The sequence below is a fragment of the Suncus etruscus genome, chromosome 3 (genome assembly GCF_024139225.1).
Source record: "Suncus etruscus isolate mSunEtr1 chromosome 3, mSunEtr1.pri.cur, whole genome shotgun sequence".
Classification (NCBI taxonomy): domain Eukaryota; kingdom Metazoa; phylum Chordata; class Mammalia; order Eulipotyphla; family Soricidae; genus Suncus; species Suncus etruscus.
In genome coordinates, this window is record NC_064850.1 from 131,812,160 (window position 1) to 131,833,327 (window position 21,168).

A 21,168-nucleotide genomic window follows, 5' to 3' on the forward strand; every position below is an offset into this window, starting at 1 on the left:
GAGCCAGCTTTTGCAAAGGTTAGCCGGTTTTTATGCTCTGAAGTCCCTCCCTGAAAATGGCGTCTGGGCGAGCGAGGTTTCTGGAGGCTCTTTTTGCCCCACTCGCAAGAGTTTCACGCAAGAGGACAGTAGACAGACATAGACAGGTCACACTCACAGTCTTTCACAGCTGAGCCCCACTGGGCCGGTGTACTTTCGCGGATTTTCCCCGCCTGGTGTCACACACAGGGAGCCAGCTTTTGCAAAGGTTAGCCGGTTTTTATGCTCTGAAGTCCCTCCCTGAAAATGGCGTCTGGGCGAGCGAGGTTTCTGGAGGCTCTTTTTGCCCCACTCGCAAGAGTTTCACGCAAGAGGACAGTAGACAGACATAGACAGGTCACACTCACAGTCTTTCACAGCTGAGCCCCACTGGGCCGGTGTACTTTCGCGGATTTTCCCCGCCTGGTGTCACACACCGGGAGCCAGCTTTTGCAAAGGTTAGCCGGTTTTTATGCTCTGAAGTCCCTCCCTGAAAATGGCGTCTGGGCGAGCGAGGTTTCTGGAGGCTCTTTTTGCCCCACTCGCAAGAGTTTCACGCAAGAGGACAGTAGACAGACATAGACAGGTCACACTCACAGTCTTTCACAGCTGAGCCCCACTGGGCCGGTGTACTTTCGCGGATTTTCCCCGCCTGGTGTCACACACCGGGAGCCAGCTTTTGCAAAGGTTAGCCGGTTTTTATGCTCTGAAGTCCCTCCCTGAAAATGGCGTCTGGGCGAGCGAGGTTTCTGGAGGCTCTTTTTGCCCCACTCGCAAGAGTTTCACGCAAGAGGACAGTAGACAGACATAGACAGGTCACACTCACAGTCTTTCACAGCTGAGCCCCACTGGGCCGGTGTACTTTCGCGGATTTTCCCCGCCTGGTGTCACACACAGGGAGCCAGCTTTTGCAAAGGTTAGCCGGTTTTTATGCTCTGAAGTCCCTCCCTGAAAATGGCGTCTGGGCGAGCGAGGTTTCTGGAGGCTCTTTTTTTTTTTTTTTTTTTTTTTTTTTTTTTTAAAAATGCATTCACAATTTGCCACAGAAAATCAAGTACCTTCAAGTTAACTAAGACTATAAAAGTCTTTTTTTTTTTTTTTTTTTTTTTTAACCAGTGCAACATTTATTTATTTTTTTTTTAATTTTTTTTTTATTTAAACACCTTGATTACATACATGATTGTGTTTGGGTTTCAGTCATAAAAGGAACACCACCCATCACCAGTGCAACATTCCCATCACCCAAGTCCCAAATCACCCTCCTCCCCACCCAACCCCCGCCTGTACCCTAAACAGGCTCTACATTTCCCTCATACATTCTCAATATTAGGACAGTTCAAAATGTAGTTATTTCTCTAACTAAACTCATCACTCTTTGTGGTGAGCTTCCTGAGGTGAGCTGGAACTTCCAGCTCTTTTCTCTTTTGTGTCTGAAAATTATTATTACAAGGGTGTCTTTCATTTTTCTTAAAACCCATAGATGAGTGAGACCATTCTGCGTTTTTCTCTCTCTCTCTGACTTATTTCACTCAGCATAATAGATTCCATGTACATCCATGTATAGGAAAATTTCATGACTTCATCTCTCCTGACAGCTGCATAATATTCCATTGTGTATATGTACCACAGTTTCTTTAGCCATTCATCTGTTGAAGGGCATCTTGGTTGTTTCCAGAGTCTTGCTATGGTAAATAGAGCTGCAATGAATATAGGTGTAAGGAAGGGGTTTTTGTATTGTATTTTTGTGTTCCTAGGGTATATTCCTAGGAGTGGTATAGCTGGATCGTATGGGAGCTCGATTTCCAGTTTTTGGAGGAATCTCCATATCGCTTTCCATAAAGGTTGAACTAGACAGCATTCCCACCAGCAGTGGATAAGAGTTCCTTTCTCTCCACATCCCCGCCAACACTGTTTATTCTCATTCTTTGTGATGTGTGCCATTCTCTGGGGTGTGAGGTGGTATCTCATCGTTGTTTTGATTTGCATCTCCCTGATGATTAGTGATGTGGAACATTTTTTCATGTGTCTTTTGGCCATGCGTATTTCTTCTTTGTCAAAGTGTCTGTTCATTTCTTCTCCCCATTTTTTGATGGGGTTAGATGTTTTTTTCTTGTAAAGTTCTGTCAGTGCCTTGTATATTTTGGAGATTAGCCCCTTATCTGATGGGTATTGGGTGAATAGTTTCTCCCACTCAGTGGGTGGCTCTTGTATCCTGGGCACTATTTCCTTTGAGGTGCAGAAGCTTCTCAGCTTAATATATTCCCATCTGTTAATCTCTGCTTTCACTTGCTTGCAGAGTGCAGTTTCCTCCTTGAAGATGCCTGTAATGTCCTGGAGTGTTTTGCCTATGTGCTGTTCTATATATCTTATGGTTTTGGGGCTGATATCGAGGTCTTTAATCCATTTGGATTTTACCTTTGTACATGATGTTAGCTGGGGGTCTAAGTTTAATTTTTTGCAAGTGGCTATCCAATTGTGCCAACACCACTTGTTGAAGAGGCTTTCCCTGCTCCATTTAGGATTTCCTGCTCCTTTATCAAAAATTAGATGGTTGTATCTCTGGGGAACATTTTCTGAGTATTCAAGCCTATTCCACTGATCTGAGGACCTATCCTTATTCCAATACCATGCTGTTTTGATAACTGTTGCTTTGTAGTACAGTTTAAAGTTGGGAAAAGTAATTCCTCCCATATTCTTTTTCCCAATGATTGCTTTAGCTATTCGAGGGTGTTTATTGTTCCAAATGAATTTCAAAAGTGTCTGATCCACTTCTTTGAAGAATGTCATGGGTATCTTTAGAGGGATGGCATTAAATCTGTATAATGCCTTGGGGAGTATTGACATTTTGATGATGTTAATCCTGCCAATCCATGAGCAGGGTATGTGTTTCCATTTCCGTGTGTCCTCTCTTATTTCTTGGAGCAGAGTTTTATAGTTTTCTTTGTATAGGTCCTTCACATATTTAGTCAAGTTGATTCCAAGATATTTGAGTTTGTGTGGTACTATTGTGAATGGGGTTGTTTTCTTAATGTCCATTTCTTCTTTATTACTGTTGGTGTATAGAAAGGCCATTGATTTTTGTGTGTTAATTTTGTAGCCTGCCACCTTGCTATATGAGTCTATTGTTTCTAGAAGCTTTTTGATAGAGTCTTTAGGGTTTTCTAAGTAGAGTATCATGTCATCTGCAAACAGTGAGAGCTTGACTTCTTCCTTTCCTATCTGGATTCCCTTGATATCCTTTTCTTGCCTAATCGCTATAGCAAGTACTTCCAGTGCTATGTTGAATAGGAGTGGTGAGAGAGGACAGCCTTGTCTTGTGCCAGAATTTAGAGGGAAGGCTTTCAGTTTTTCTCCATTGAGGATAATATTTGCCACTGGCTTGTGGTAGATGGCCTTCACTATATTGAGAAAGGTTCCCTCCATTCCCATCTTGCTGAGAGTTTTGATCAAGAATGGGTGTTGGACCTTATCAAATGCTTTCTCTGCATCTATTGATATGATCATGTGGTTTTTATTTTTCTTGTTATTGATGTTGTGTATTATGTTGATAGATTTACGGATGTTAAACCAGCCTTGCATTCCTGGGATGAAACCTACTTGATCGTAGTGGATGATCTTCTTAATGAGGCATTGAATCCTATTTGCCAGGATTTTGTTGAGGATCTTTGCATCTGCATTCATCAGTGATATTGGTCTGTAATTTTCTTTTTTGGTAGTGTCTCTGTCTGGTTTAGGTATCAAGGTGATGTTGGCTTCATAAAAGCTATTTGGAAGTGTTTCTGTTTGTTCAATTTCATGAAAGAGTCTTGCCAAGATTGGCAGTAGTTCCTCTTGGAAAGTTTGATAGAATTCATTAGTGAATCCATCTGGACCTGGGCTTTTGTTTTTCGGCAGACATTTGATTACTGTTTTAATTTCATCAATGGTGATGGGGGTGTTTAGATATGCTACATCCTCTTCCTTCAACCGTGGAAGATTATAAGAGTCCAAGAATTTATCCATTTCTTCCAGGTTCTCATTTTTAGTGGCGTAGAGTTTTTCAAAGTAGTTTCTGATTACCCTTTGAATCTCTGTCATATCAGTAGTGATCTCTCCTTTTTCATTCCTGATACGAGTTATCAAGTTTCTCTCTCTCTCTTTCTTTGTTAGGTTTGCCAGTGGTCTATCAATCTTGTTTATTTTTTCAAAGAACCAACTTCTGCTTTCGTTGATCTTTCGGATTGTTTTTTGAGTTTCCACTTCGTTGATTTCTGCTCTCAGCTTTGTTATTTCCTTCTGTCTTCCTGTTCTTGGGTCCTTTTGTTGAGCATTTTCTAGTTCTATTAGCTGTGTCATTAAGCTACTCAGGTAAGCTCCTTCTTCCTTCCTGATGTGTGCTTGCAAAGCTATAAATTTTCCTCTCAGTACTGCTTTTGCTGTGTCCCATAAGTTCTGAGAGTTTGTGTCTTTATTGTCATTTGTTTCCAGGAACCTTTTTATTTCCTCCTTGATTTCATCTCGGACCCACTGGTTATTGAGCATGAGGCTGTTTAACTTCCAGGTGTTAAAGTGTTTCTTCTGAGTCCCTTTGGAGTTCACAAATAATTTCAGAGCCTTGTGGTCAGCGAAGGTAGTCTGCAAAATTTCTATCCTCTTGATCTTATGGAGGTATGTTTTATGTGCCAGCATGTAGTCTATCCTGGAGAATGTCCCATGTACATTGGAGAAGAATGTGTATCCAGGTTTCTGGGGATGGAGTGTCCTATATATATCCACTAGGCCTCTTTCTTCCATTTCTCTCCTCAGGTCTAGTATATTCTTGTTGGGTTTCAGTCTGGTTGACCTGTCCAGTGTTGACAAAGCCGTGTTTAGGTCCCCCACAATTATTGTGTTGTTGTTGATATTATTTTTCAGATTTGTCAGCAGTTGTATTAAATATTTTGCTGGCCCCTCATTCGGTGCATATATGTTTAGGAGAGTGAATTCTTCCTGCTCTACGTACCCCTTGATTAATATAAAATGTCCGTCTTTGTCCCTTACAACCTTCCTGAGTATAAAGTTTGCATTATCTGATATTAGTATGGCCACTCCAGCTTTTTTATGGGTGTTGTTTGCTTGGATAACTTTTCTCCAGCCTTTTATTTTGAGTCTATGTTTGTTCTGACTATTCAGGTGCGTTTCTTGTAGGCAGCAGAAGGTTGGATTGAGTTTTTTGATCCATTTAGCCACTCTGTGTCTCTTAACTGGTGCATTTAGTCCATTGACGTTGAGAGAAAGAATTGTCCTGGGATTTAACGCCATCTTTATTTCAAAATTTGGTGTGTCTTTTGGGTAGTCTTGTCTTAGATTAGGTCTTTCAGTTTTTCTCTTAAGACTGGTTTTGTGTCTGTGAAGTTTCTGAGCTGTTTTTTGTCTGTGAAACCATGTATTCTTCCATCAAACCGGAAAGTGAGTTTTGCTGGGTATAGTATTCTGGGTGAAGCATTCATTTCATTCAGTCTTGTCACAATATCCCACCACTGCTTTCTGGCATTGAGCGTTTCTGGTGACAGGTCTGCTGTAAATCTCAGGGAAGCTTGCTTGAACATGATTTCCCCTTTTGATCTTGCTGTTTTCAGAATTCTGTCTCTATCTGTGGGATTTGTCATTGTGACTAGGATGTGTCTTGGGGTGGTTTTTCTGGGGTCTCTTTTGGTTGGTACTCTTCGGGCATGCAGGATTTGATCACATATATTCTTTAGCTCTGGAAGTTTCTCTTTAATGATGTTCTTGACCATTGATTCTTCCTGGAAATTTTCTTCCTGGGTCTCTGGGACTCCAATGATTCTTAAGTTGTTTCTGTTGATCTTATCATAGACTTCTATTTTCGTCTGTTCCCATTCTTTGACTAATTTTTCCATTGTCTGCTCATTTGCTTTAAGTTTTTTGTCCAATCTCTCCTGCTGTATGGAATTGTTATGTATCTCATCTTCCACAGCACCAAGTCTATTCTCAGCTTCTGATACCCTGTCCCAGAGCTTATCCATTTTGTCATTCACTTCGTTTACTGACTTTTTCAGTCCTGTTAGTTGACATGTTATTTCAGTTTGGAGTTTTGTCATTTCTGCCTTCATATTTTCTTGGTTCTTATTAGTGTTCTGTTCAACTCGATCCATGGTTTCTTGGAGTCTGTTGAGCACCTTCCATATTGCTAGTCTAAAGTCCTTATCTGAGAGGTTGATTAGTTGTTCAGTCATTATCTGGTCCTCAGAATTGTCATCTTCATTCTCTATGTCTGATGCTGGCCTGCGCTGTTTCCCCATTGTCACATTTGTATTGTGGGTTTTTCTACGTGTTGTAGTGGTATTCATTGTCTATATGATGTAGGCAGCACACTCCTCTGGCTCCTCCCTTTCTGGATGGGCTGACTTGCCTCTAAGGGAGGGGAGTCCTCCGTGGATGAAGCCTCACACTGGGTCAAATCTTAGGCCCGAGCATGTAACAGAGAAGACAGTCCAGAGAGAAATGTTTGCTTCTGTGATATAGCGCCGTTCTTAGTGTGATTTTTCCTTCTTGTTGCAATGGAGTTCTTTCCTTAGAAAGAGTGCACGGCCGCGTAGCGAAGCGGAGCGGCCGTGCTCCTCTGAGCCTCTTTTTGCCCCACTCGCAAGAGTTTCACGCAAGAGGACAGTAGACAGACATAGACAGGTCACACTCACAGTCTTTCACAGCTGAGCCCCACTGGGCCGGTGTACTTTCGCGGATTTTCCCCGCCTGGTGTCACACACAGGGAGCCAGCTTTTGCCGTCAAGTCTATTCTACTGATCTGAGGGTCTGTCTTTATTACAATATCATGCTGTTTTTTTTTTTTTTTTTGGATTTTGGGCCATACCCATTTGATGCTCAGGGGTTACTCCTGGCTAAGCACTCAGAAATTGCCCCTGGCTTGGGGGGACCATATGGGACGCCGGGGGATCGAACCGCGGTCCTTCCTTGGCTAGCGCTTGCAAGGCAGACACTTTACCTCCAGCGCCACCTACCCGACCCCACAATATCATGCTGTTTTAATAACTATTGCTTTGTTATACAATTTAAAATTGTTGAAAGTAATGCCTCCCATATTCCTTTTCCCAAAGATTGCTTTAGCTATTTGTGGGTATTTATTATTCCAAATAAATTTCTGGAGTGTTTGATCAACTTCTTTGAAGAATATCATGGGTTCTTTAGAGGGATTGCATTAAATCTGTACAATGCTTTTTAATGATGTTAATCCTGCCAATCCATGAGCAGGGTTGGTATCTCCATTTCTTTATTCCTCTCTTAATTCTTGAAGCAGGCTTTTGTAGTTGTTTTATTTGTATAGGTCCTTCACATCTTTAGTTAAGTTGACTCCAAAGTTATTTGAGTTTGTGTGACATTAATGTGAATAGTATTATTTTATTAATGTCCATCTCTTCTCTATCATTATTGATGTAAAGGAAGGCTATTCATTTTTGCATGTTAATTTTGTAGCCTGTTATTTTGCAATATGAATCTAGTGTTTCAGTGGAGTTCATTTCATTGAGTTTTTCACTATATTCCACCACACCTTCATACCAGGAGGTGGCTTTTGATAAATCTGCTGTAAATCTTTGTAATTTCCCTTTTGTTTCTTGCTGCTTTCAATATTCTCTATCTGTGGTTTTCATCATTGTGACTAGGATATAACTTAGGGTACTTTTATTTGTGTCTCCTTTAGCTGGTACTCTTGTACACTGGATGTGGTTGCACGTAGTTTTAAGTTCTAGAGACATTTCACCAATTATGATGTTTATATAGAGTTCACCTTCAGCAGGGTTGAGGGTAAAGGTAAGTGAGCTGCCAGGGATCAAACACAAGGTCTTACAAAGACTTGGCATATGATACCACAACTGTATTAAACACCTGGCTTTTATTAAAATTTAGGAATCTGAAAGCCAATTTCTATGGAGAAATGTGAATTAAAAAAAAACAAACCTTCCAATACATAGTTCTCTAGCCAGCAAAAACATTTTTAAAAATAAAAGGCAGGGGCCGGAGAGATAGCATGGAGGTAAGGTGTTTACCTTGCATGCAGAAGGTTGGTGGTTCATATTCCGGCATCCCAGATGGTCTCCCGAGCCTACCAGGAGTGATTTCTGAGCATAGAGCCAGGAGTAACCCCTGAGCATTGCCGGGTGTGACCCAAAAACCAAAAAAAAAAAAGCAAATAAAGTCAACTTTGGATTAAGAAGACTTTAAAAAGTCTTTATTTATAAGACTTATTATTTATAAATTAATATAAAAGAAATGCATAAATGGAGCCTTTAAAATGATAAAATTATGCTACATACAGATGAAAGATGTATGTTTTGTCTGCTATGCTAATATTAAAAGTGTATTAGCACCCAAGATGTATGTTTTGTCTGCTATGCTAATATTGAAAGTGCATTACTACGCATGATAAGGAGAAATCTTATACTGGTACTCTGGTGGCAGGTGTGCTACAGAAACATTGTAAGTCTACAGGTCATGGATATGAATAATACACAAATCATAATACCTCAATAAAATTTCAATTAATAAAGTACAACAAAAATATAGAAAACATATATATATAATTTTTGATTGAAAAATAAAAGTTGCAGAGAGATAATACAGAGGGGCTTGTTGCCTGGTGTGCAGCTTACCCATATTTAAACATCAGAACTATATGTTAGTCCTTGAACACTAGGAGTGATCCCTGAGTGCAGATCTAGAAGAAAGCAATGGCATATCTTGGTGTGACTCAAAACCAAAACCAAAATATAAATAATGAACTATGAATGTTTTGTCAGAAACCAACAGAACAAGCAGACAAAAAAACAAGCAGATAAAAGGACGTGTAATTAAGAATAATTAAGTTCAAATAACAGATTTAAAAGTTAATATTCAAACCATGACTTCTTATCATCGAAACAAAAACGTAATAAGGGGTTGGAGTGGTAGCACAGTGGTAGGGCATTTGTTTCCACACAGCTTACTCAGGATTGATACAGGTTTGAGCCCTTGCATCCCATATGGTTCACTGAGCCAGGAGTGATTTTTGAGCGCAGAGCCAGGAGTAACCCCTGAGTGCTACCAGTGTGACCCAAAACAAACAAACAAACAAACAAAAAAGGAATAGAAACTCCAAACTATTTGGAAAACTATTTCACTCAAACCACATATCTTAAAAAGCTATAATGTAAATGAAAATGATTTTAATTAAATGATAATAAAATTAAATAAATCAAACCTATTGAATATAAGTAAGTATAATATAATACGCTTAGATAAAGTGGATTATGTCAAAACATATTTTAAAAGGAAAGTAGCTCAGTAGTAGTGCATTCACTTCAAAAGCTTGAGTCCACATGGTAGGTGTGCTCCTGACTCCTCTTAATTTAGAATCCTCTCCTCCACAACCAAATGTGTGTTGTCCAATGAAATGCAGTGTCTGAGAGCACCAAAACTAAAGAGTGAAATCTGCAAAGAAATTCGCATTCAACTATACCAGCCTCACAACTAAATACGGTAACCACTCCTCCCACTAGCCTCCACAAAGAGGATAGAGGAAGAAAAAGCAAATAATTAGGTGATCACTCAAAGGAATCAGGAAAAACCAATAAGAATAAGCCCCAAATAAAGTGGGTCAGTACAGCAGAACTATGATAGTAAAAATTAAGAGAAAACAAGTAGAAAGAGAAAATTCAGTATGGTATTATGTTAGGCTACAGAGAAGATGACAATAAATTCAGAAACAGAAGGAACATGACAACACATAGAATCTCAAAAAACTGAGATTGGATATGATCACAGAATCTATATATAATCACTAAAAATCTCTTAGAGGAGATTATGAACAACTTCACATAATCAAATCTAAAAACTTAAAATAGGCCAAATTCTTAGAGAAATATAATTTTTGAAACTTTTAAGTATTAAGCCATTAATATATGATGTCCATGAATTAAACTAATCTTTTCACTATTTTGAGTCACCTGTTCTGTCCTAAGCCACTGTGTAGGATTTCTCAACAATAATAGTCAAACCCTAATGGCAAAATTTCTTGATGTGTTTATTCCAAATAATTAGCTTAGGTTATTAAGAACAAACAATTAGATAAACAAGAAGTAAAGATGGAGAGAAAATGGTTTCAGCAAAACAAATCTAAAATAGTCCACAATACCTATAAATAAGTTGGCTTTCAACCTCCATACATTACTTTCCTTTTCTAGACATGGGGTCTTCCTAGTCCTTAATGTGTGTGTTGCCTTCAGAGAAAAATGTTACCTCTGTATTATAAGCCTGCGTGTAAGTCCAGACCAATTTTCCATTCAATAAAGACCTCTCAACTCCAGGAAAAGTCTTTTCAAAAATGGCAGGTTTTGCTCTCTTGGGTCTTGACTTTCTTCAGTCACTTGGTGGGTGTCTGCATGTTATTATTAAGAGGAAGTAATATTTTAACTTTCTTGGAAAATTTGTTTCCTGTAGGCATGAGGCAATTGGACTACAGTGGGTAGATAATATGGAACTGCAGATGCAGGCAACTGAGGCATGGTATCATATATGTCTAGGTAACTAAGATGCTCCCTGACAGCATTGAAACCTTTTTTTTATTTTATCGTGTCCAACTCAGTGCAAAATTGCCTTGATAGATTCTATAACTGACCAGAAAGTATCAGGGTCCCATTCTTGAGAAGGGGGAATAAAATATGAAATCTCAGTTTTCCCTTACCATGCTGAGATGGCTCCATCTTAGCTGTTACCATCCTATAAGTTTTTCTGTAATTTCCCAGGGATTTCCTTCAGACTGTGGGAGCCCACAGTTCATTCACTGCCCCAAGCCATGATATGCAGGAGGAGACCAGACAATAAGCTTTACCTAGTTGAGAGTCAAATAAGTAATCTAAAAGGTACAGATTAGTTTATTGTGATGAAGAATGGGGGAATAGGAAAAGGGTTGTTGGGATGTAGTATATATGAAACTCTACCATTAATAATACCGTAAATCAAAGTGTCCAAGCTAAAAATGAATTTTTTTTTTTTGGTTTTTGGGTCACACATGGCACTGCTCAGGGGTTATTCCTGGCTCCATGCTCAGAAATTGCTCCTGGCAGGCACGGGGGACCATATGGACGCTGGGATTCGAACTGATGACCTCCTGCATGAAAGGCAAACGCCTTACCTCCATGCTATCTCTTCGGCCCTAAAAATGAATTTTAAAAATGTCTGCAGTGAAAGGAAAATACAAAATTAAAAAGGATTAAATTCAGAAGAAATTATTGACAATATATGACTTAACAAGTCCTTTTCAAACCTCACCCTATCACCAACTTTGAGATGGTGATTTGTGTGTGTGTGTGTGTGTGTGTTTGTGTGTTCCTAGGGTATATCCCTAGAAGTAGTATAGCTGGATCATATGGGAGCTCAATTTCCAGTTTTTGGAGGAATCTCCATATCGCTTTCCATAAAGGTTGGACTAGATGGCATTCCCACCAGCAGTGAATACAGGTTTCTTTCTCTCCATATCCCTGCCAGCACTGCTTGTTCTCATTCTTTGTAATGTGCACCAATCTCTGTGGTGTAAAATGGTGCCTCATAGTTGTTTTGATTTGCATCTCCTTGATGAGTAGTGATGTGGTGCATTTTTTTCATGTGCCTTTTGGCCATTTGTATTTCTTCTTTGACAAACTGTTCATTTCGTCTCCCCATTTTTTGATGAGATTAGATGTTTTTTATTGTAAAGTTCTGTCAGTGCCTTGTATATTTTGGATATTAGACCCTTATCTGATGAGTATTGGGTGAATATTTCTCCCATTCAGTGGTGGCTCTTGTATCCTGGGCACTATTTCCTTTGAGGTGCAGAAGCTTCTCAGCTTAATATATTCCCATCTGTTTATCTCTGTTTCCACTTGTTTGGAGAGTGCCATTTCCTCCTTAAAGATGCCTTTAGTCTCAGTGTCATGGAGTGTTTTACCTATGTGTTGTTCTATCCTTTCCTCACACCTATATTCATTGCAGTGCTATTTGCAATAGCCAGACTCTGGAAATAACCCAGATGCCCTTCAACAGATGAATGGCTAAAAAAACTGCGGTACCTATACACAATGGAATATTATGCAGCCGAAAGGAGAGATGAAGTTATAAAATTTTCCTATACATGGATGTACATGAAATCTATTATGTTGAGTGAAATAAGTCAGAGAGAAAGAGATAGATGCAGAATGGTCTCACTCATCTTATGGGTTTTAAGAAAAGTAAAAGACATTTTTGCAATAATTCTCAGAGACAAAGGAGATGAGAGCTGGAAGGTCTAGCTCACGATATGTAGCTCATCACGAAGAGTGGTGAGTGCAGTTAGAGAAATAACTACACTGACAACTAACATAACAATGTGAATGAATGAAGGAAGTAGAAAACCTATCTCAAATACTGGTGGGGGTGGGGTGTGGAGGAGGAAGATTTGGGACATTGGTGATGGGAAGGTTGCACTGGTAAAGAGGGGTGTTCTTTATCTGACTGAAACCCAAATACAGTCATATTTGTAGTCAAAATGTTTAAATAAAAATATTTTAAAAAATGGAAAAGATAGTGTGATAATGGAAGGTATTCCCCCAACTCAGAGCTTATCTATTTATAGAAATCAAAATGAAAACATTTTGTTGTGTTGTCTTATTTAAAAACAACTTCTATTTCTCTACAAGAACATTAATTGATGAAGAATACAGAGATAAAAAAAAAATTAAGATTTCGGGCCAGAGAGATAGCATGGAGGTAAGGCATTTCCTTTCATGCAGAAGGTCATTTGTTCGAATCCCGGCATCTCATATGGGTCCCCCAGGGCTGCCAGGAGTGATTTATGAGCTTGAAGCCAGGAGTAACCCCTGAGCACTGCCCGGTGTTACCCAAAAACCAATAAATAAATAAATACTTTAATTAATTAATTACATTCTCTTTCAAATACCAAATATCCCCAAACATCTGTCATATATAGGAGAATAACAGCAGAAAATAGAGTCTCAATGATGACAAACTGTTGGCCTTCAAATCTGAAACAGGTTACAAATCAGTGGATGAAAAAGTGAGGGGGATAAGGGCAGTGGGGATCTGGAGAAAAAGAGACAGTAGAAGTGACACAAGTACAGTGATGTGGGTCTTGGGTACTTTGGTAGTGAAGAAGATGCAGTAACTTTGTACATCAAAACTATACAGTGTATACTACTGCAACCATGTTATCAAATATACTGTAGATTAAGACACAGCAAAACAAACAAAAAACGACAGCCTTACTACCAAAGTGGGAATGCTAGTTGTTAATTTTAGCAATATGTAAGGGCTCTAAAATGAACAAAACATCTCTGAGAAGCAAATGGAAATCCTTTGATTCATTCACCTGATAAAAAAATCTTCCTGAAGGCATTTCCTTAACAAGAAAATATCAGGGGATTGTCTGGGCACTCACAGGCACTGCCCTGTCATTTATGCCCTAGGTCTTAACAGGGACCTTTGCTGAAGGAAGACTGAAGTGTTAAAAGGCTTCAAAGAACACAGTAAATAGTCAATAAATGCATGTGCTTAAAGGCTACACAAGGGATGCAGAAAATAACAAATGTATACTAAACAAGCTAGAAGAGATCTCATCTTTCATATTATGCAAATATATTTTCCCAGTGATATTTTCTATTTTTATAACGACGATTCTCGTTACAAATTTACTATGTGAACTCCAAAAATGTGTATCTGTTTTAACAGGAACATATACATAATTATGCTGTGGAGATATTTTCCAAAGTGTCAAAACATGAATTAAAATTGTGACACTTTTTTTAAGGCTTCTCATAGGGTTCTAAAACATGCTGTTTACAGAAAGAAGGCTTGGTAAATGATTAGGACATTTGTATAGAGCAGTTTCTGAAATAAGTTATTTAATCTGGTTTAAAATAAGGTTATCTCTGGTTACATCACATAGAAAAAATCTCTGATAGAATGAAATGTATGCAATAGAATCAGAGTAACTTCACTTTCCTCCATTTTCTGAGGCATATTCCTCTTGGATTGGTGACTAAGAATAAATAATTCTTTCAATTACAAGATGTGTGTGGTTCTGCCTTAAACCAGCAGTTCGCTCTGTTTTCAAAGCCATGACCCTTGGTACAAGTTCTCCATTTTTACTTAGTAGAATGTGTTAAATGAAGTTCTAGTAAAATGAGCTAATTTGCTGCCCTTTTAACTGAGTAGCAGAATGTTTATAAATTTTCATTTTCCTCTAGGAGATCAATCAAATGTACTATATTGCAGGAAATATATACACATACTTATATCTCTATCTATCTATATATTTGTAGAAATATTATGACTAAGACAAAGGAAACAAATCACAAAATTTCAATATTGCTATCTGAGCAAAAAATTTTAACACAATAAAGAGATATGCATTTCTTCTCCCTCCCTCCCCCCTGCCCACTATTTCTTTTGACTACATTCAGCAGTGCTCAGGGATCAATTCAGGATCATACAAGGACTATATATTGTGCTAGAGATCAAATTTGAATTGACTACATGCAAGGCCTTATCCTCTGTACTATCTCTCAGATTTGAGAAAATCTATTTTTAGTGTGATATAATACATACTCAAAAGTTACAAGTGGAATTAAATCTGCTGAGCCTTAGCAAGAAATAAAATAAAAATAAGTGATTCTCTTTCAAATATTTCTAATCTGTTAATATTTAGTGGTTACAAACTTACACTTTTCTTTTTTTTTTAATCACATCAGGGATGTGTTCAAGGCTTACACCTTGCTCTACATTCAAAGATTACTCCTGGAGATCAGTGCTCGAGGGACTATACTGGTGCCAGAGATTGAACCCAGGTTAGAGACATGCAAAACTAACATTTTATCTGCTGTACTACCTATAATGCTAATTCTTATTTATAAACTCAATTATCTTCTGCTTGTCTTAATGAGCTATATTCCCAGAATTACAATGATGAACTGGTTACTACTTAATGGCCTTTGGGAATATAAAGGGAGATCTTAGCACTGAGGTCTACTTTGATATGGTTACATTTGTCCTATCTTTTGAGTGAAGATGTAAATATTATAGTCTACTTATTTAATTTATATATAAGAAAATTAAGATTTTAGAGTAGAGAAGTGACAGAACTTATTATTCATGTTGTTAAAACTAAAAGACTTGTGGTAAGAATTGGGAGGTCTTTTCTTTTCTTTTTTTGATTTTTAAATATATATATCTTTTATATATATAAGTATATATAAGTATATATATATATATATATATATATATATATATATATATATATCCTTCACCAATGCAACATTCCCAGTCAGTGTTCTTTACACTGACTGTATAGAAAGAGGAGGTACAGTAAATGCACCCCATATACACCTCAACCTTTGCCTGGTCTGTATTGTAAATTGGGGGACAAAAAAATTGAAAAAAAAAAACCCCAAAAACTAAAAGACTTGAATTTTAGTCACATTCTTTACATCATTCCTAAAAAAAGCAACAAACAACAAATCATCACAACAGTACATATAATGTGTTTTGGATTTACCTCTGAAGAGATTATCAAAGTCAATATCTTCTTTTCCTTTGATTTTCAAACGTTTTGTCTTCTCTACAAATCTGGGCAAAGAACAGAAATAAAATCTAGATTCATTATCCTGTGAGGTGGGAATCATGATAGCAGTGCATATTTAAATAGAATCCAGAATGTAAATAATGAATTATTAGATATTCGTTGCATGGCATCTTCTTAGTATTTTTCTTATGAACTTAGTATTTAACAAGTACAACAGTTTTTTTCAAAACTTAATTTTGAAATCTTAAATTTGTAAAAGTGTGTACCTCATTTTATGATAGTGAGATGTTTCTAAGACTTCTGGATAATAAATTTTTCAGATTTTGAAGAGGAGTAATTGTAGGTGATATACTAGTTGAATAAATAATTGCTACCAATGATTTTGTGCTTATTTTAATCATCAAATAATAAAGTAATTTAGCTACATTGCTTAATGTCAAAGAATTAAATTTCAAAAGGCTCTATTATGGGGCCAGAGCAATGGTGCAGTAGTAGGGCATTTGCTTTTCACGTGACTGATCTAGAACGGATTGTGGTTCAATCCTAGAGATCACCTTTGGTCCCCTCAGCCAGGAGTTATTTTTGAGCGAAGAGCCAGGTGTAACCTCTGAGCATCACCAGCTGTGCCCCCCCGCCCCCCGAAAAAAAGCTCTATTATTCAGTAAAAGCTAATTTTGTAATTCTTTAATTATAAATCTTTATCAAAACTTGAAGTTCATAAATTATAATGAAAATTGAAGTTTATAAAATGAAACTTTTGCATTGCTACTAATTACCATTAATTAATTTTATGTGCACAAGACCTGAAATAATTGATCACATACATGCTTACAGTATTAATTAAATTTATATTTTTCCTTGCAAATGTTTTTTTTATTGCACTTGGACAGCACTCCCTCTTTTCTCTGTTGAGGAGACTTTCAATTAGGCATGCAATAATTGTTTCAATTTCTTTTTTAGATGAATAAACAGATCTAATTACCAAGTTACATAGTTACTAAATGGCATGGATAATTTGAGGAAAGGCTATCATATGAGCTATATGTTCAATAGACATGTGTATTATGACAGAACCACCTATTTGTTAATGAGCTTCCCCACCATCATCAACAGATCATCAGAGGCAAATAAAACTGAGAAAAAAATTTTATTGAAGTCCCATCTTGAGAATTTTTTTTTTTTTGGCTTTTTGGCCACACTCAGAGGTGCTCAGTGCTTACTCTCGGATCTACACCCAGGGATCACTCTTTGCGGAGATTGGGGGGGGGGGATCTTGCAAGGTTTCAGGGGTGAAAGTCAAATTAGCTGCAATCAATGCTAGTGCCTTGCTCACTGTACTATTGCTTCAGTCTCCCATCTTAAAATTTTAAGAAGAGAATCTATATAGAGCTACTATAAAGCTGTTAAACCCAGGTAGTTAATTAATAATTTGTGGTACATGGCAGAATCCAGGAAGGCACTATTTGGAGCCATATTTAAGCTATCATGCTCTAGTTTTTGGACCCAATATACATTTTAATCTCTAGTGGTTTCAGCTTCTCAATATAAAATGGAGATAGTATTTGTTTTACATAAATTTTTAACAACTAGTAAAATAGTATCTCATGAAGTAGGGAGCATTCATACACCATCTTTAAAACATTGTAGAATGTTTTTATTGAATTACAATGTACAGAAATGTTTTTGGTTTTGAGCCACACCCAGTGATTCTCAGGGGTTGCTCTTGGCTCTTGCTCAGCAATCACTCTTGGCAGGATCTTTGGCCAGAAATCAAACCCAGGTCAATCATGTGCAAGGCAAATGCCCTATCCACTGTGCCATCACTCCGGTCCCTGAAATGTATTTTTTATTATTCTGTTCTCTTTACATCACATAATTAGATTCTTACAGGGAAAAATCCACACTACAGAAAGATAACTTGAACTTAAGAGGAGAGAGCATCAACTGGTATAGCTGGTTAATATGGAATGTTAGGCACACAAGTGGCCTAAAGAGCACAGTGCCATCATTTCGTAAAGAAAAGGTAGGAAAAAAGAGTAATTGTATATTTATAAATATGTTGCTCAAAATTTTTAAGTGCTTTTCCTCAAGCTATATAAATTCTGTGAAAGTGTTGATCTTCAAATCATCTTAAAGCATCCTTTGAATATGTGCTGGCAAATATCTCGATTTCATCTTTCACATTAAAAAATAGAAAAATATCCTACATAACTCTGCTGGATATTTAAAAAGCAATTTTAAAGTGTCAATTAAATTTGTTGAATGGCTTTTGGGGGAAAAAGTCAGGCACTTGTAATTAATCACAGCTTGCTATGATATCCGAGTATAGTTTTGCTTTCAAAATTATCACAGCACTAGGAAGATGTGCCAAGTTGAATTCTATAAACAGTTCTGATTCTGTTACATTTTCTCAATGAGGTAGGAACCTTCTAAGGACTCTCATACTTTTAGTTTAGTTTTTAGTTTTTAGTTTATTTTTTAGTTTTTTGAGCCACCTGAACATGCTCAGAGGCTTTTTTTCTGGCTCTGTGTTCAGGGATCACTCCTGACCATATGAGGTGTTGGGATTAAACCCAAATTGATTGCATGCAAATCAGATACGTTCCCTTCTGTACTATCTCTCTGGCCCATCATTCTCTTCATTTGGCAGGAGTTCTCACATGGCAGTGCTTGGAGGACATGTGTTATTGGGGATTTAAGTAGGATCAACTTCATGCAAAATAAACACTTTAACCCCTGTACTAATTCTGCAGCTTCATATTTCATTTTGTTTAACCTCATATCATTCTAAAAAATAAATTTTTAAGTCTAAATCATTGTTTCTTAAAGAAAGAAACTGAAGGCAAGTTCTTATATTAAAATGTGTCCAGTTTGGCATAAAATAAGTATTTGGACTCAAAACATTGTTGTTTTTTTTTCCAACTCTACAGATCATCTTCCTGAGAGAGAGTGTTTACTGGGCATATACAGAAATTGTCTGGAAGATTTCAGATGTCAGAGCAAAAGGCAGGAAAAGCCAATAATGCTCCTGATGTGGCAGGGGAATATGGCAAGTGTGGTCTATTTATGAAGCTCTGCAGAGTATGTCATGTTTAGTGCTGAAAGGAACAAAATGTGGATAACCAATGAGTTTGTAAAGATCCTGATAACTGGGGTGGTAGAAAAACAGGAGTTTGAATAGAATCAGCATAAGTCATAAGAGGAGGTAAAATGCAAGGAAGGTAAGCATTGATGTTTAAGACAGAAGTCAGAATCAAGTTATGTCTTACTATTCTCAAATGCTTGCACTTTATCTTGATGGCAGAGAAAAAGCCATTCAATGCCGCATTTTGAGAGAATTTACTGTACATAGTTGTGACATATTTAGAGATGATGAAGCCAATAATATATCATTTTTTAAATTAAACAGTCAATAACATCTTTGGGTATTAACATTTCATGAAATAATTACAATTCTGATTCATGCCTTTTCTATAGCCATCATTTCCAGTACTCTATACAATCTTGAAACTCATGAATAATACTCTTATAGTTTCATATGTCAAACATCTGTAGTAAGACTTAGAAAATTATCACTTCTATTGCACCTATTTTTGAGATGTGCCAAGTTTCATTCTAAGTCTCTGCTATGCTTTGCTCTTCTTTTTCTCTTCCATTGGTCTTTACCTTAGGATTATGCTACCTCTAGTCCAAAGGGAACAGCAACAACATTCTTTGACACTCTTACGATGTTTCATTCCTCATTACAAACCACTGCTCTGTGTTCAGAAAATTCTGAGGCCCTGAAATAGATGTTTCCCTGAATGAAGCAATTAATGTTCATCATATGTGTGTTGAAAAAAAAATGGTAAGATTTTTCTTTTGGTTTTTGGGCCACACCAGTGATGCTCAGAGGTTTACTCCTGGCTATGCACTCAGAAATTTCTCCTGGCTTGAGGGACCATATGAGACACCAGGGAACTGAACTGTGGTCAGTCTTAGGTCAGTTATATGCAAGGTAAATGCCCTACTGCTGCGCCACCCCTCTGGCCCCGAAATGTTAAGAATCTTATTCAAAGACATATAGTAAGCAAAAAAAAAAAAAAAAGACAAATTAAAGATCTAGAATTTAAATTTAACTTAGTTCAGTTAAAATGTACCCAAGTAAGTTCTAAAATAGCAATTGGCAAATAGTCGTGTAAGTCCAGTTCCATCCACTGTCTCTTTCTCTACCTCAAGTTTCATTGTAACAGTCAGATTCCTTCACTTATTGTCAAACGTCGCTTTCACACTATAATGGCAGAGTTGAGTAATTATAGTTTAGAACTCATGGTTCATACAGTTTAACATATTTATTATCAGAGCTTTCAAGGAAAATGGCTTACCCCGATTCTAGTCATCAAACAAAAGGTTTTAAGACCTAAAATATGATTGTTGCATGTGACTGTTTTACACTGTTACCTGGCCTCAAATTGCATAAATACCTAGTTTGCTAGAACTTTTAGAATGTTTTAACAGGGTTTTAAAGGCAAATATTAGCTTTTTGTTGGCTTTTTATATTTATTTATTCTAAAATATAATAGCTCTCTTTAGAATAGAACAGAGGGATAGGGATATGGGAGATATTAGTGGAGAGGCAAGAGAAGAGGAAGAAAGTGAGACACTCATAAAATGAAGAGAAGTGTCACATCTAGGATGCCAGGATGAACTGCACCACTATCTTTTGCTTTTAGGTAAATTGTTCGAGTCCACCAAAATTTCTTTGAGATTTTTCTCGATGCAGGTATATTGGGTCCGGCTGGTATCTACCAATAGATGCAGGCACTGCCAACTTTAACATAAGTATAATGAGGAAGGGCACACAAATAATATCTAAATACAAAGAAACTGTTATAGCATCAAAAAAGAGGAGAAAATCTCCACTTAAATTTGGAAATATTAAAGACTTTCAAAAAGCTCAGTAAGGTCATATACACGCATGGTTATTTCTACTAGCAGTGAGTTTGTTTATAACAAACCAAAGTGGATCAAGGAATTGACAATCAATCTAATGAAGGATTCATATACTATATTTACTTTGTAAAACTTTACATTTTACTTTTTTTAAAAAAAATAAACCTTTAAATACTGCATTACTAAAAAATACTGCATTATAAATCATCAAACTCTGAACAAGTACTGGGTGGTGAAAGGAGGTAACATGATCTACATGATATTCTTTCAATAACAATATTGCAAATGACAGTGCCTAAATTGGAAAGAGAGAGAGAGAGAGAGAGAGAGAGAGAGAGAGAGAGACAGAGACAGAGATAGAGACAGAGACAGAGACAGAGAGACAGAGAGAAAGAGAATAAAATGCTTATCATTAAGGCAGATAAGGAAGAGGACAGGGTGTGGTGGGAGATAAAGTAGGGACATTAATGCTGGGAAATGTGTACTGCTAAAGAAATGAGTTGGACATTGTATGTTTGCAACTCAATCACGAACAACTTTGTAACAATGGACCTCACAGTGATTCAATAACTTATTTAATTTAAAATTATATACATATGAATATTTTTGAGAATTATGTGTAAGAAAAAATAGTG

At 37.2% G+C, this 21,168-nt stretch overlaps 1 protein-coding gene and 1 non-coding gene across 2 annotated transcripts in view; one reads left to right on the forward strand and one right to left on the reverse strand.

The window, feature by feature from the left end:
• L3MBTL4 (L3MBTL histone methyl-lysine binding protein 4) overlaps positions 1 to 21,168 on the reverse strand; it is a 330,693-nt gene that overhangs the window by 130,303 nt on the left and 179,222 nt on the right. Inside the window, exon 12 of the mRNA XM_049770889.1 lies at positions 15,575 to 15,645. Within this exon, the coding sequence (XP_049626846.1) occupies positions 15,575 to 15,645 (71 nt within the window). The remainder of the gene's footprint in view (positions 1 to 15,574; positions 15,646 to 21,168) is intronic.
• LOC126005275 (small nucleolar RNA SNORA51) lies at positions 15,315 to 15,447 on the forward strand. The gene has a single exon (XR_007494434.1). It is a non-coding gene; the product is annotated as a small nucleolar RNA SNORA51 (small nucleolar RNA).